The 17652-nt window shown below is 41.5% G+C and overlaps 1 protein-coding gene across 2 annotated transcripts in view; it reads right to left on the bottom strand.

Moving 5' to 3' along the window:
• Positions 1-17652, bottom strand: part of LOC138516427 (plasma kallikrein-like) — a 451405-nt gene that overhangs the window by 420889 nt on the left and 12864 nt on the right. The window contains exons 2-3 of one of the 2 annotated variants that reach the window (XM_069631547.1): positions 12590-12648; positions 9742-9901 (exon numbers count right to left, since the gene is read on the bottom strand). In XM_069631547.1, the coding sequence (XP_069487648.1) occupies positions 9742-9901; positions 12590-12647 (218 nt within the window). In that variant the 5' untranslated portion in view covers position 12648. The remainder of the gene's footprint in view (positions 1-9741; positions 9902-12589; positions 12649-17652) is intronic. The other variant, XM_069631548.1, reaches the window with a different exon arrangement.

The raw sequence follows: 17652 nt of genomic DNA, 5'->3' as shown, positions 1-17652 counted from the left end.
TGAGCTATCAAGAATGTGCATGCTTCTTATCCTATGGCAGTACATTTCAGAGATGTACATCAGGACAAATTGGACAGCTTTAGATTCTTTGGAATATACCATACTAAATCTAATCCACGAGGTGGCAACCGAGTATTAGAACTATGCAGAATGGAGACAAGGTTTATTTTAAACTTTGAAATAAAAAAACCAAGAGGACACAACCAAGATGAAGAACTATATACATTTCTAGGAACATAAATACTTTTGACTTTGCAGGTTTTTAGAATTATTTGCTAATGTTGTGTTTAACTATGTTGATAACTATGTGTGTGTTGACTTATTGTGCAATATTAAGAACTATACAGTACACTAGTTCACCAATTCTGGAATTTATATGATGTGAGGCCCTCTCTCTCCACATTTTCATAATATCAGTCCCGAGTTATATGTTCACCATTGGCAGCAATAATGATGTATGTTTACAGCACATGGCACTTTACTGTCTCTATTTCCCTGTTATAGAGGAAAGTATAATTTATTAATGGAGTCACTTGCTAACAGGTGAGCTTCCGCATGCATAATGCAATGAGTATAATGGAAAAGAGATGCATAGATATGTTTAAAGCACTATGCACTTTAGCATTCTTCAATCTTTCCACTATAGAATGGGTTCATTGATTGACAGTTATGTTTACAGCACTATGCACTTTAGCATCTCCATTCCTAAATGTAGAAATACATAATCAAGAAGAGGAAAAAAGGCAACCCGAAGATTAGTCTGCTCCACTACTCTCTATATATAATTGCAAAAAGGGATTGAGACACATATTAAATTGTGGCAGCTATGCATCATTACATATTGATGGCATATAGTCTTATTTATTCACATAAACTCATGGAGCAATACAAATTCAGCATGGCAAAATAAACCCTGGAGTATTAAATAATAATAATAATTTAGCATTTATATAGCGCTACGAACCCTCAGGTATCTGAGCGCTGCCTATTAATACCCAAAGTGTGTAGTGGTGTTCATTTATCGACCTGGGAAGGATGAAAGGCTGAGTTTGGCTCTGCCGGGATTCGAACCTGGCGACCGCTCTACTCGCTGTGCCACTTGACCGGCTTTGTAAAGTGTATTGAACTGAGTATATTGAATGAAGACCAAAGAGTACAGCGCTTTATTAATTCTGAAATGCAGTGTATTGGTGTTTATATTGAATGTGGTAATGTCGCATTGAGTACAAAAAAATAGATAAACATTTGTGAGTTTATAGTGGAATAAGGACTGCCTCATGCACTGAGCACTTTATTCTTGAAGAACTTAATTTTAATGTTTCTTTAAGAAAATTGTGGATTGGATAAACTATGAAACAAATTGAGTATTGCATTGTGTGGTTAAACAGAGTAAGAGATAAAGTCCATTCCAAAATGGCCGCTTGCATTAACTAACCCAATATGCAGGGCTCTGCATTGGGAGAAAGTGAAAAAGAACAAACCTTTTCGGTAGAACCATAGAGACTGTATTTTCTTATTTAAAATGCACTGTGTAAGGTATGCATTTCATACGTGATCAAGCAACGGGAGTGTTGTGAGACGCGTTGTATCGTTTAGATGCCAAAATAAAGCTGGATAGTTTTGAATAATACCTTATTTGTTTGATGGACTGATTGCAAGGAACCACAGGATGGCCTTCTGACCACTTCAAGAGTGCCGTCCCCGTTTTGGATAAGTGCATCGACTTTTCCATTTTTTTTTTAAATATACATATATATATATGCGTAGTTATGGTTATGTTGGATTTCCCATAGAATTAACTCTTTTTGGGTGCTTTACAACTTTATAATATGAATACAAACACAACTCTAGATTTGTGGGCACATTTTTACATAGGTTTATTAAGGGGACACTAAGTTATAAAGGATTCTCCAAACTTTCAAAACATGGTTTGGCCATTTCTGTTGCACCTGCAGCCCAAACTGCTGGACGGATTTTAATCAAACTTACATAAGGATGTTTGGCCAGGTACTGAAAGCATGTTTTTTCTAATTTGGTGTTAATCTGTCCAGATTTTACATGTTTTCAAAAGTGCTAAATTGTAATATAATTTAGGAGCCTGAATCATGGCCTGTGGCCTTGGCTAGTCCAGGCCACGGACAATCTGGCCGCTGGTCATTGCATGAGGGACCGGCCATGGGGTTAAAGTGGGTGCTGCACCAGGCCTGCAGCCAAGTTGTCCCAAACTTTCAAAATGGCGATTGACATGAATGGGGGAGAAATGTCCATCGCATCTGCCTTCCAAACCACATGATGAATTTTCACCAAACGTACATGAGGATGTCCAGCTGGTTTCTGAAAGCATGCTTTTGCTAATTTGGTTTTAATCCATGCTATGTTTTATTTTTTCAATAGCGCCAACATTTAAATAAAAAAATAATGGTATGAATTTGGGACCCTGGGGCAAGGCCTGACAATCTGGCCACTGGCCATGGCCATGAGATAACAGCTATGGGGTTGAAGTGGCAGTGGTCCTGGCCTGTGGCAATTCCAATGTCAAATCTGAGATACTTAGCGTGGCCTGCAATATGGGTGAAGCCCATGTCACAGGGATAGTGGCCACAGACGTTCCCCGCAAGCCATGAGCAGTGGCCACCATTCCCATTATGGGGGTATAGTGGCCACCAGGCCAGGCTGTAGTCATGGCCAATGTTTACTTTGTATTGATTCAGGGGGCAGGAAACATGTCTGAATCTCATTGCCCAGGGAATTTGGCCAGTGGCCATGGTCACAAGTCATCGACAGTGTCCCACAGTCCCAAGATTGGGGCATACTGCCCATTGGGGCATGCTTCAGACAAGGCTCAATCTCTAATGTAGGTGCTTTGTGGGCCAGAAACATATCTGAAGCCCATTCCCCAGGGTATGAGGCCACAGGCCATGAGCACAGGCTGTGGGCAGTGGCCCATGGTCCCATTATGGTATAGTGGGAACAATCGAGGTCCAATAGATTTTGTGCAAACCACACCTCCCCTAAAACATATCTACCCTGCCTCTTTTCCTCTGAGATTCAACTTCTCTACTCTTCCTTACCACATTAACTGAACGCTTAGTCTGTATGCATCAAAACGTCCTTTATCACTGACATCTTTCATACCAGCTCTCCTCCCCTAGATCACCTTGGTATCACTGAAACTTTGATTTCTCCATCTAACACTGCCACCCAGATCTACACAACTCACTATGGTGGCATCGGACACCTACTCTCTTTCTGCCTCATCGCTTCACAAACCTCCAATGCCACATCCTCGTCTACCTCTTTTGAATTCTCCATCTCTACTATCGCTTGACCTCAGTTAGTTCACACCATCTTCAACCATCGCCCTCCTGGTCCTAGTGGATGATTCTTTGATGGATTGGGCAGCTCCTTGATTCTCTTTCGACTAAACATCAACTAATTCTGTTAGGTGATGTTAGCTTTCCCTCTCCAACCACTTCTCAGAATCTGAAATTCAGTCTGTTCTTGGTGCCACACTCTCCACACTATCAATAACCTACCAACCGCCTCCAGGCTGAGAATGTGGATCTCTTATTGATCCCCTCCTCTCTCGCAGCCACTAATACTATCGTCACACCATCCCTATATGATCACTCCATTGTGCCCATCACCATCTCGTTTTTACCCTCTGATCTCTCTACACCACTGGCCTCACCTATTACCAAAAGGAAATGTAAACCTTATGCCATTCCTCACTTTTGTTCTGACCCACAGTTCTCTCTCTCCACCTTTACCTGATGCCTCTTCCACTGCCTTCTCCAGCTTTTAATTCCTATTATATTACTCATTCTCCTCTGACTTCACACTGTTAACTTTCACGCCCAAGTCGCAGCGTCCTCAGCCATGGGTCACCTCATTGATATGCTGACTCCTCACAGACGTGCAGCACAAATGGAGGCTTACCAACTCGCATGAGGACCTGCAAATCTACCTTCAAACCGACTTGATACAAATGCAAATTTCACCTCACCCTCATCGACTCTCACTCCAACCATCCATGGTGGTTGCATGGCACTAGACATACTCCTCATTCCCCCTTTGACTATCAACTCCTCCCTCACAGCTAATGACGTAGTAATAGTAGTATTCATATAGCAAAACTTACCACTGGGGTACAAATAAATATACATAAACATAATACACATAATCGACATACACATACAACCAACAATAAGAACAAGTAACAAACAAACCATAGTAATGTTAAAAAAAACAGCTCATCACCAGCCATAGACGAGAACAATTCTACATGGAATTATGGCACATCAAAGGAGAGCATGTGTTGTTTAAGACTAAATTTAAAAGCTGACAAGATGAATACTTTGCTGCAAAAATGTCCAAAATTAGAGACTCTCTCTTGATCATCCTCACAGTCCTTCTTCCTACATTCTACACTCCGCCTACTCTACTATCATTCTCTGCCTTTATCTCCCACTGTAGTCAAACTAATAATGATGAAGTCCTAACTCTAAAGATGAACTCTAACATGACTTTGTGCCCCATCAGACCCTCTTGCTACTCAGCTAGTCAAGCATCTTGCCTTTTGTGGCCTTTCACCTAGCTAAATTCATCAACATGTCCTTGTACTCTGCTTGCTTTGCCTCTATTTTCAAAATGGCCACAGTCATTGCTTGCCTAAAAAATCCACGGGTTGACCCAAACCTGCTGGTGAATGTTCATGCTGTGTCTCTCCTTCTGCACTACTTTAAAGTGATGGAAAGGATTGTCTTTAACCATTTTACAGATTTCTTAGACATCCACAACATGTGAGTCCCCCCACAAGCATGTTACTGCTCCTGTCAATGCACATAAACTGCTCTCATGAATGTCTTCACCTGCATCTACTCTGATAAGCACTTCAACCTATAGTCTATTCTAATTCCGTTCTACTTGACCTGTCCACTGCCTTTGACTATGTCTCTCACTCTGATCTCTGTAATATTCTCTCTCTTCTTGGGATTTGCGATCAAGCCCTTGCCTGGATTCAATCCTACCTAGCACCTCACCAATTCCCTGTCTACTGGAACAACAACACATCTCAACTCACTCCTATATCAGTGGTTGATACTATGAGCATGCGCGTTTGCAGATAGTGTGCACAACCGGCTTCATAAAGAAGAGTTCAACAACCGCGTATGCCCTTAACACCATTGAAACACCTACCAGGTATAGAGCCCTTTCAATAAGGATTGCAACCTTAAATGCTGCTCGATTGTATTGACCAGTTTACAAAGCTAACATAACGGCCCCTGTTTAGAATACACCCTTAGCAATAATATGCTGACATTGATATAGATCCGTTTATACTTTGACTCCACTTTCAATCTCATCAAGATTTAACTAAACGAGTAACGCCTCTACTATTATGCGTGCAGTAGGAACGAGATAGCCTTGAAAACGACTCTTGGACGAAACACGTGTCGGCTGACTTCAACCTCTTAAATAAATTGGACTAAGCAAATGTACATGTATAATTTAATGCACTAGTGACTTATTCCAGAATCTATAGCAAACATAGAAATTCTAGCCAAGGTGGAGCGTGACAAAAGCATCATATCCACTATACTCTTTCTCTTTACCAGGTGACAGTGGGTATGCCTGGTTTTGATGCTATTAATGCAGCTCATACCCGTACACACTTCAGAGGTAGGCAGAGTGCATACACAGGTCCTATACCCACCATCAAATTGTTCACTATCACTCCTATAGAAGTGTGGTGTTCCACAAAACTCTGTCTTTGGTCCTCTCCTCTTTACACTCTACACATTTGCTCTTGGGGCACTATCCTCCTTTGGGTTCTCGTACCAACTCTTCATGGACAACAAACAAATATTCTTCTCTTTTCTTGAACTCTCCATTGATTTCTCCATCAAAGATCTATCCACCGTAAAGCACCACTGCATCTATCCTCCTCTATCAAACTCTACAAGCATTCTGGTAATCTCCTCTCTGCCTCCTCGACTACACTTGTGGCACCTCGCCCTCTATTTGATTCCTCTTGCTTCTGCTCTATCTCTATTTTTGCTCCATGTGCATGGAATTATTTCCCACTGGGCACCTGAGAAACATTTCACACCAATTTGTTCCAAGCCAAATTGAAATCCTACCTCATTGCCTTCAAGTTGTCCTCTTAACTTACCTCTCATCTGAATCCCCGCTAACATCTTTCCCTCTCCTCTAACCTGCCTATGTCCCTCACTTTCTCTGCCTCTAACTGAACACTTCTTCCATCTTGGTCACATCCCTAACATAGCTTATCGTGCCACCTACCTGAACTTACAAATCTCTAATGCTGATTATCCCTAGTCTATATAATCCACCATGTATTGTCCCCAGTGACTGTTCCATTTCCTCCCCACCACGACCTGGTGGTCCGAATGTCACTCAAACTCACCCCATTGTAAATAGTTCACTGTTTCCTGTCAAATCTGATATATTTTCTATTGTATGTTATTTTGAGATCTGTAAATAAATAAATAAATAAATAAATAAATAAATAAATAAATAAATAGTGGGTTGTTGGTGGGACTTGAGGCATGGCTGAACGTTACACTCTAGGCACTTCCACCAAAATGTGCATTCCCAGCGTATTTTGCTCAAAGTGACACTTATCAATGTGGGCTGCAAGACCATTTTTAAAGGATCTGTACAGTTGTTTCATATATTTTTAAGAGGAATTTTTAATAACTTAAATACATTGCTTGGAGAGGATGAAATATCTCCAATTATAAAAAGCATTGAAATTCCATATAAAATCGTTGTCAAAGGTGCCTTTTGGTAAAAGTTGTTCTGCCCAACTTGTACTGTAGATTGGGTTGAAGGGCTTGCGATATAGCTGAAGCACATGTCGCAGGGGAGGCAGCCCATACATTTAAACTCACCCACTCCCTGTCTTTCCAATGTGATGTGTGATCAACAAGTCTAATTGAATCAATGCGCCATCAATGTTATTACTAGTAGCTTGGCAGGTGCTATCAAGGACAGACTCGGTGTCACGAAATGGCCGAAATCCATCTTGAAAGGGATCAAGAATGTATTCAGTCTCTAGTCACATAGTAAAGTTGGGACTGAAAACTCTAGAAGCTCACCCGGGGCATTTAAAAGAGATATAGTTTAAATATTAGGTTGTAGCAGTGCATTCAAAGTGGACTTTGTAATCGGACCAATAGAGCTTGTTTAACAAAATACTGCAAATAATCCCAGATAACAAAGAGCAGATAATGATGTTGAAATTACTACATCACAAATTTGCTTTAGAAAGAAGGCGGCACACGGGTGTGAAGGGGGGCGAGATTTAGTTTAAAGGAATACTCTGTGGATCGCTACTTCTACCAGTGTGGACAAGAGAATACAATGTAACTAAAGCTTCTGGTGGTAGAATCAAGGACAGCAACTTCCCAAAAACATGTTAAAGTCTGCTGACTATTGAAGTGCAGTCTAATAATCAGGAGTTTAGTTGAGAAAAAAGAAGAGATGGCTGTGAAGGTGTTACAATAGAGAATGCAGCTGCAAAGTAACAAATAAAGTTATTTAGACAAAGTGGCCAATGCGATTTCAGAAATGTAAAAGAGCTTTTGTGTGTCTTTAATCATTTCCTTTTGCAGGACATGGATGTCCATATCCTGGTCAAGACGTGCCTATTTCACAGGTTCTGAGAGGTCTATTTCACAGGTTCTGACAGCACCGGCTTTAATTGAGGGTGCTGCAATGGGTCCATCCTTGCTTAAAAATGTGGTGATGTTCAGGCAACTGGGAGCAGTCATTCTCTTTGTTAGATAATAGGGCCATCCACACTCCGAGTGTTTTGTGAGCTTTCTATATTCACTCAGCTGTGTGGTGATGAGGATGCTTTCATCTTTTAGGGCCACGAATTCAAGTTGTCTGTCTAAGACAGGCACAGTGATAAGGGGCGACAGGGTCCAAGGGTACGCGAGGATGATATGAAGAGATAATGGATGATTTAAAGACTCCAATCGAAACACTGCTCCAAAAATATAACATTCTGAGAGTAATAAGGTTAGCCCTTGGAAACATATCTGACAAAAGCAAAGGAGTAGAAGACACAGCTTTGCCTCCTCCTGATTGGATATTGGCTTCTGTAGAAGAGCGCTGTGTAAAGTCCTGGGGGGCAACCAAGAATGTTCAAGTTATTCGAAAACGTTGCATTAAGTGTCACATATCTGGATTGCTTTCCTGAATTCATCATTTTGCTCAAATCCTATCAATCGATGGGACATCCTCTTCTGGGTCAGGAGGTGGTTTGTGGAAGCAGTGGGAATGTTGGTGACATCATGAAATGTCAAGTATCAGTGGGAACAATAGACGAGAACATACAGTTAAAGAAAATATGGTTTTGATGTTAGGAAGTGATTTGTGAAATACTTTCTGATGACATTTATAAGGTTATGACCAGTGCATATAAACCTTCATCAGCTGAGAACTGGTATGAGTGCAACCCACACAACCACCCTTTTAAAACAAGTTCAGGAGGTTAGTTCAACTCTAAATGGCCTGGAATTTTTGAAAGGTTCTGAATTTGTCTGGCCAAGTTACCCTGGGCCTACTGGGTACTGTCCTCTTCACCCCCTTTTTGTTTACCTCTCCTTGTTAAAAGTAACTCCTCCATCCTCAGGGTCCCTGACATTTCTTTGCACTATGCTGTATTTTTGTAAACACTAAATTTCTCATTTTAGGCCCACTAGCTACTCTCTCAACACATGTCTTTCATGTCCAATGGTCGTTCCCCCGTTCCTGGGATGAATTCTATTTAACTATTTATCTCACACAACAACTCAACACTGACATCAAAATGAATATTATTTGGAGAGCTAAAACGTATTAACAACAAGACAACCGTAATGTTTACAATACCCAGGAAACACAAATGACCTTGTCTCCTCTGCCTAAGCAGTATCCACAAACCCCATCCCAGCATAATTCCTCAAGCTCCTTCCCAGAGAATCTTTATGCCACAATCTCAAGTTCACGTATAACCAGTACAATATGGCTATAAGCATTGAGCTTGTAACGCATATGCAGAATGAATCAATGCCCATGATTTCTTTATTTGTGCAGGCAACTGAAAGTTATCTCTTCCACCAAGTTTCCTATCCCAACCTCCCTGCCTCCATCGTACTAGTGGTGTCCCACCCTCCCTCCCCCCCTGACTAGTTTCGGATTCTAGACTTGACTCTTCATCCTTCTGAGGTTAATACATTGAGTAATTTAATATGGGCTATATCATCATCTGTTATTACAGTTATTAGAAATGACAGGGATCCGGTATGAAGTGCTATATAAGAACACACATTATTACTATTGCTATGATGATTATTTGTATTAGTATTACTATTATTACATAGGTTGATCTTGGATACTAGTTATTATGAACGCAGTCTAAGCATAACAATTCAAGTTAACAAAGCTTACATGTTTCGTAGCTTAACAATAGAAGTACGCTCTACATATTTTTTAATGGACTATACAGTGTCACATGCTCTTCCCAGAAGAGTTTGTGTAGTCGCTACACTGAATATGCATTTGGGAGGTGTTTACAAAAGTGCAATTCTTATGATCTCACCTGAAACACTAATTAGCACATGAATGATGGTTATTTTGCTATCATTAAGGGTGAATGATAAAGATTTCATTTTAAGTTATAATACATTATCATACTTTGAGAAAATTAAAAAGGATGTACTTTACTTTTCATTCTCTTTAGACCACGTGCCTGGCAAGTAGGTGAAGAACAAACACTGTGGGTCGAAGGTGCATGCTGTCTGGCAATATTCAACATTTGGTGCAAACACTGCATATAGATCTCCGCCTTGGAAGGACATGTCTGTGTACAGCTCCTTCTTGCATTCTAGTGATTAGCAAACGAGGAAATCAGTATGTATTCAATGCAGTTGGTCAATATTTGCAGTAAAGTAGCCACAATAATTCCTCTCGCATGGTGAATCTGTTTCATTAATAGCAAGAGCGGCAATGTTTTAACACATAAAATATGACTAGTATGATTCTATTTCACATGTCATGTTAGTACTGTATGGCACTACTCTCTAATGAACAGTCACTATATGTACTGGGTGCAGTATCAAATAAAATCAAAATACATTGGCTTTCAGAAGCCATGTGGGTGAAGGGTTACAAAATTATTGAGCTCCCTAGCCTCTTAGACTTGAACCACGTGGCAGATGGTAACATATATCATGGGTTATATGTGATTTTACCAAAGGTAACATCAGCGTGGTGCATTTCAGAGTGGTCAAAATACTGACAAAATACCGAATGGTTTAATGTTTTTCATTTTGGAGGTCTCCCTGTCAAGCCCCACATGTGTCTATCCTTTTAACCCCACCCCAAGCCCACCCATTGTAACCCCTTTACCCCTAACATATATATTTAATTAATATTTGTCAGTATTTTTTCAGTATTTTGGCTTCTGGTAAAACTTATCACCCTGATTTAGTTTCAGAAAAATGACTGGGTACCATATCATGTTTTAAAAGGCTGTTCACCTGAAGCCTTGTTTTTTTTTTTTTTAAAAAAGGGAAAGCTTGTCCATAATGGACAAGTGGCCACACACTTGCTGCTATCTTTATCCATTATGAAGGAGATGAGGTGTAAATTGTCAAATCAAAACAGTTTCTGTTCCCCAACACGCATGGACCATGCAAGGCTGGGGGCGTTTTGCCTCCTCTGCAGTGCATGGCCCATTGGGGATGCAGGCTTTGGAAATGCACACCTTAATGTGTGTTTGGAGGCCCTCCTTTACCTCCTGGCACATTCAGACCATCTGGGCATTGTAAAGGGAGCGCTCCCGCTCCACTGTTTTCTTATGTGCGTAAACCACAGGGTTTTTGTTATCGAAGGAGGCCTCGCAGCGAGCAGCAGAGTCTGGACCATGGTTGAAGGTAAGTGCAGGATGCAGAATGTTGTTTGCATGAATGCGTATGTTATGTGTGTGTGTATGTATCTGCTGTTGGGTACACATGTGAATAAGTGAGTGAATGCTGTGTAAATGATCAAGTGAATACTGTGTAAATGTGTTCTTGAGTGAGCGGGTGAATGTGCGTGTTGTTTTGTAAGTTACATCTTAACAAACAAATTGACTGTGGGACCAACTTGCATCAGCAGACATTTATTTAATTGGATCATATATGTTTTGTATTTCAATTTTCCACTGTTTTGTTCTTAAAATACAGTGGACAAAATCTGCAACACGCAGTGGTCGAAGTGTATGAAAAGAAGTAGCGGAACTATGTTCCCTACTGGCCTGCACCGCTCCCCACATACCCCATTGCCACGCCCCTTCCCATGCACAATACAAACCCCAAAACACATGTGCCTGCTGTTTAAGGGAAGGTTCAGTGCAGTGCACTGAAAGTGCAAGTTTCAACTTCTTCCCACACTTTTATTTTAAAACGAAACCGTTCCGAACTGTTTCTTTTTAAAATAAAAGTATAGGAACGGTAAAACTGAATTAAAAGAAGTAGAGGAGCACCACTTTCCACTGCTCCCACCCACTTCGACCACTGGCAACAACTGCGTTCACAAACGTACATGGGAATGCATGTCATCCACGGCCAGTTTCTGCGATTCTAGTTCGCAAAATGATCATTCTTATATTGCCTCAAGCCTACCAAAGCACCATTCCATTTAAAACTGCCAGGCTATTATGCAAGTCTATGCAAAAAGGACGAGCATACTCGTCCAGGGCACTTAGGAGCACCCAGATGCCCACCATGCTCCAAGATTGCTAGTCCAGAAAATGTAAAAGAGGGAAATACCCAATGTTCTGTTAGGTGACATGAAGAAATTGTGCAAGAGAGAGCTAGCAATGAGGATAAAGGAAAACCCTTGCAGTGACGTGTTTACTCGAGATAGCTCCTAGTAGAGTGCATACCAACTCCACACTAGGCTTTATTGTTTTTATTGAGACCTGAAATATGCCGATGTATGCAATTCAGAACAGATTAATGGGCGACTTATGAAATCATTGCGGCTAGCTCCACCTTGCCCCGAACTAATGAAGCCAAACAGCTTCGTACGGAGGTATTCAATTGCAATTGGTTATTTGCAACGCGCTTAATACTTACAGATTTATAAGCGCAGACCCGGATATCGAACTTGAGTTGCTCCGCTTCGTCTTTCATAGCGAGCACATTGCCCCTGAGCTATCCTACCTAGACTCAAGGTAACACAAATGAGTAATGTAGTGTTTGGCTCTTTGTAGGAAAATACGTTGAGATTATGACTGCTGTTTTGTGTCAGAGGAGTATGGGTAGAGAAGAGATGTAATTCATGTTTGCTGTTTTTATGGTATAAGTATGTATGAGGCAATTGAAAACGAATCCTTATTTTAGTACCGTTTATAAAACAAGACTGGTTGAGGAAAACAGCAGCACAGAATCACGTATGCATATTTCGTGTTTCTTTTTTAGGTTTATTGGATCTACATGATCAATGTTAAAAGTATATTTATGAACTATATGACACTAAAATGACATTACAAATTGTCTTTTTACAACCAGATTTCATTTGAACTTACCACTATGAACTAAAGGGAAGAGGAAAACCAGAAAGAAAGCTCCATGGTGCCTATTCATTCTGAAAAACAAAAGAGATTACAAAGGTATTCATACTTCATGAAGACAGCATTTAAAAAGAATGCCTGTGGAGAGTTTGCCTGACATTACATTAGCTGAAGGGAACCTGTTTCGTTAACTAATCCATATAGGTTACCCATTATCCTCAACATACAGTAGACAATTTTCAAAGGACGATACCTTTATTGGCTAAAACCTATTTTCCTTTGCGAATGATGATGTACGTCCACTCTTCAGGATGTCGGCCTGAAAACTTGCAAAACAAAATGAGCCACAAAAAGTAAGGCAAACAACCAGCACCAGCCACAATCCTCACATTGAGCATATGCAGAATTTGAGTAATTCACAATTTTTACATATGCAAATGGAACAGCATTTTGCTCAGTACCTAAATATCTCAGGTATGTTACTAGATGGTGTGAGGAGATCTCAAGAGATGATACTGGATGGGGGTTGGGAACCCTGGGGGTCAGGGACAGAACCCACTCTATGATACTGGCCCATCCGAGAGAGGAGATGATATACCGGGATCCAGGCAACACCCCTTGTCTTGTGTGCCAGGCATGTTCTACCATACCAAGTGCCCCAGTGTGGCGAAAGAAGGCTACCATGGGCTCTGAAAAGAGAAGCCCAAATAATGTGAGTGAGTAACTCATGGCACCACACTCGTGGTCCTCCGCAAGCTGCATGTTGACACTAGCAACCCTCATTTGAATGAAAATAACAGCTACATGAGTACAGCTTTCAGGAGAGACCAGAAGCCTAGACCACCTCAGTCCGTGGGGGCACTTGATCTTTCATAGGCAACCAGTCTTTAGGCTTCAGAAATGTATTGGCAACAGAACACATCAGTGCCTTCATGGAACCAGGTGTCGGCGAAGGAACTGGCACTTGATTCTAAGATTGTGGATGGTCATTTAATGATCTTGGTATGCAGAGTTGTGGGATGGTGGGCCCCACATGCCAGCTCACCTAGGAAAATGGTTGTCCTTCTAAGCCTGCACCATTTATTGAGCCCACTCTGGACCCGTGAACCTGCCATCTATCTCCCACTCACAAGGCCGATTCCAAAGCCCACTAGGGTATGAAAAGTGAGAGAGTCAGCAGGGAAACCTGAGTGCAAGCAAAGTATTGGGCAGCGGGCAGATTGATAGGATCAGGTGAGTTGAGAGAGGGAGGTTGGTGTGGAGGAAAGGAAAAAGGAAGGAGTGGAGAGATGAGTGAGTCTGAGGAGGAAGACAAAGGGAGTGGAAGTCTTTAAGGCTGGGGGTTGCTTCAGGGTCCAAAGTAAAGCCAGATATCGGAGCATTTGCTGGTGGGCTGTGTAGTGAGAGCATTTGCTGGGTAGAATTTAGAGGACACTGGGATCCAGTTGTGTATGCTATGTCTGAGGCTGACCCACAGCAGAAGACCTAAGGTTGGCAGTTGTTGGGGTCTGGTACAGAGTCATGGATGACCAACTTCACAGCACAATGGCACAGCACCAGACAAGAAAGACAAAACGGCAAGAAAGAAATGCTTGGCAAACTATAATACCACAGAGACACTGAGTGATTTTGTGAACCATCTGGGAGCCAGCATTAAGGTGCGATATAGAGGCAAGGACTTGGAACCATGGTCCTTCAGGAAGTTACTGGTACCCTTCCTAAAACGACTACTATTAGTTCAGGCAAACCTAAACTATTTTTGTGATAAGAATAAATTAAGGAGAGAACATGAAATTGGTATAAAGTTGCCTATAGATTCGTAGACCGTTACAATGGAAACAGGTGGAAGGGTATGTGGTGGAACACTACAAACACCTTATATACTTATACACATGGGCCAGACAATCCAAATGATGTGAACGGATTCAAGCCCATAGACAATTTGATGATACACAAAAAAAGTAATTATTGTGTTCCAATTTTCTGTGGTTATAGCTAGTGATGTGCAAAGATCATATGTTTATCGACTTAAACGTGTGAAGTTCCTGGCTTTGCATTTACGTTGCGTGTGTTGTTCTTTTTCCACCTACAGCGGTTGATATTTTTTTATACCTGCACCATTAATTTAGTCAGGTTAAATTTCAGTCACTTTGAGACTATTGATCATTGAACAATGTGTGCACATTTAATTACATTGTGGTCAGTTACAACACACACCGGCCAGTACTAAAAGCTGGTTACCAGACATTTGGTCGAAAAAAATTGGTCGACCAGACAAATGGTCGAACCAATTTGGTCGAAAACCAAATGGTCGAATTTTAATTTTTTTTTATTTTCACCTTTTTTTTTTTTGGGGGGGGGTCCCCCCCAACCCCCCCAACCCCCTTTTTTTTCTAAAAACCCATTTTTGTAAAAAACGAAAAGCCGAAAAATAAATATATAATTAAAAAAAAAATTCGACCATTTGGTTTTCGACCAAATTGCGTCGACCAAATGTCATTCGACCAGTTTTAGGTCGACCAAATGTCTGGACACCCTAAAAGCTGTGTCACTGTAACATTAATTTACAACACTGGCCAAAAGAACATCACATAACTACAGAGAAATCAAAATGCGTCGTAATGTGATGTTCAACTTTGTAGAGCGACTAGAGCAGTGTCACACAGTAAAGATGAGTAGTGGGGCGGGGGGCGGCGGGTGACACATAGGCAGATGTAAGCCTGTGCAATACATTCCACCAAACTCTGAATCACACACATTTACACTGTATTCTGGTGATTTGGGCTTAGCCAGACTTTTAAGAGATTGGAGTGACACATTTTCCTGTCAACGCGTTCAAAGCAAACACAGCATGAAGTGGATAGAAGAGGTGAGAGGTTCTAAAGCTTTCCAGACAAGGATGCTGAAAGAAAGCAAACTGTATAAATGATTATTGAGATGCATCTGCCTGTTTCTTTCATATAGAAAACAAAATTAACTCTTTGTAGCCCATGAACAAATTCAATCTGTCAAAAAACAGTTCCAAAATCACAACAAATAATGTAGACTTCTTGCTACTGGTCATTCTCTTGGTCATAAAACCAATGTTTTGTTCTATGACCTGTACAATGCACTGTTGCACGTCTGAAAGTTTAACGATATAAAGTATAATAATAATATAAAAATATAATAATAGGGCTTGATGCTTGTGAAGATGTTCCAGCACCCAACCAACTTGTGCTCTTTTCCGGAGTAGGCAAATCCACTTGGTGACTGTTTTGCAAAGGACTCTGCCGTCCCCCATCATTTGCGCTCGGCTCCCACCACGTATGAGTCTGCAGATTGCAATGTGGTCATTGTTCTTATCAATAGTGACATATTCCACGGCACTTGAAGTTGCCTTTTTCGCAATGCAGAGTCAGTGGCAGAGCTTGCTATTTTGCTGGTGCTGCGGGCAGATTCATTAGTGTTCAACAAAGGAGAAGAACCTCGGGCTCTAGGGTTTCTAAACCGCTGTCTACTGCTGCCATTGTTCTTCCACTTATACTTTGGGAACTCCTTCTACTGTGGCTTCATTTACTTTTCCAGGGCAAGAATATGGAACTGATAGGTAGAAGAGCCATGTTTTGCTTTGTGATGCTCTTCTGTTTGCTCCTGTGACACGACAGTAGCATCATTATTATCATCCTAACTAGAGTGCATCAGCACCTCATCCTTTTCCCTGGACCTGCAGGGGGCCACAGTGGATCACTGCCATCACAATCAGCTGACAAGATGATGTAGAGGAATGCCCCGCCTTTGACATGTCTTCCCTTTCTCCACCGTGGCCACCTTCTTTTGAAGGAATCCTTTTCTTTGCAATCGCTACTGGACCGTATTGCATTTTTGCTTGGAATTGCACCTCCTTACTGTGACTGTACCTCATCACACAAGTTTATCTCCAGCACTTCAGCATCAGTCTATTCAAAATAGATGATTTGAGCGCACAGCCAGAATCACTTATTCGTTCACTACAGTGTACAGTAAGAGTGCATGCACCAGGGATACCAGATAGCGATTACTGCAGTAGACTTTCTTTTAAGAATTGGGATATTTTAATTATAGACTAAGCCACCATACCGCTGCTGGGCACTTGCTAACTTACTGTGTCTGTGCTTCTTATTTGTTCCGTGAATCTTTGGAAGGTGTTGTTGGAAAGCATAATATCACAAGGAAAATGTATACTGGTTGAAGTGGGCTGTATGTCCTTCCAGTGGTGGGGTAACTGCAGTGTGCCTCAAAATAAACCGACCATTACCTGGCACTTGTGTCATTTTCTCCATCATTATCGGGTGATCAGTAGCAATCCTCATATCAAGGAAGAGGGGTCCAGGACTGCTCACTGGAAGAGGTGGCGGAAGAGTGAAGACTTTCACTCCCTGTGGGATGGAGAACCCTGATGGAGGGGACCCTACTGACCATGACTGCCACAAGTGTATCTTTGATGTCACAAGCCTACCACTAGACCTAAAAGAAGGAACCAGGGTCGGACAGTGGCATGGACTCGGATTTGTTAGCACCATGGATGCACCATACTCAATGGGCAGAGGGGCAGAGAAATCCCCAAATAAAAGCTGTGTGAAGAGTATATCAGGTTGGATGTGATGCAAGCGTTGCCATCGGTAAACAGCCCTAACTAGTTGCAGAAGCACATTCGGTGAGGACCTGCAGCATCGTGCACCATGGAATCCGCGACGCCTTGCACGTGACTACTCACACACTGCACTGAGCAGCTGCCTGGCCACAGGACATCACAACAACAGCAATGAACAATAATTTTATATAGATACAATTAACAGCAGCCCACGGTTCCCAGGACTTAAACACTGCAAGGCAGTACAAACTGATTGCGAACCATAAATAAAACATGCAGGGCGAAAATACCTGAAACCATTTCTAGTTTACGCCAGTGAATCCTCAGTAAAGGTCGTACTAGGCAAGGGATTTGGCCACTATGTGAACGCTGCCTGTAGCTCCAATACCAGCGTAGAAAGGAAGACATTTTTATTCCTACACATCTCAGACAAAGCTGGCTATGACTTTCAAAAGCTGGGCAGACA

This window comes from Ambystoma mexicanum, chromosome 6q (genome assembly GCF_040938575.1).
Source record: "Ambystoma mexicanum isolate Mex_15411 chromosome 6q, UKY_AmexF1_1, whole genome shotgun sequence".
NCBI classification, from domain to species: Eukaryota; Metazoa; Chordata; class Amphibia; order Caudata; family Ambystomatidae; genus Ambystoma; species Ambystoma mexicanum.
This window is presented reverse-complemented; position numbering and strand designations above follow the sequence as displayed.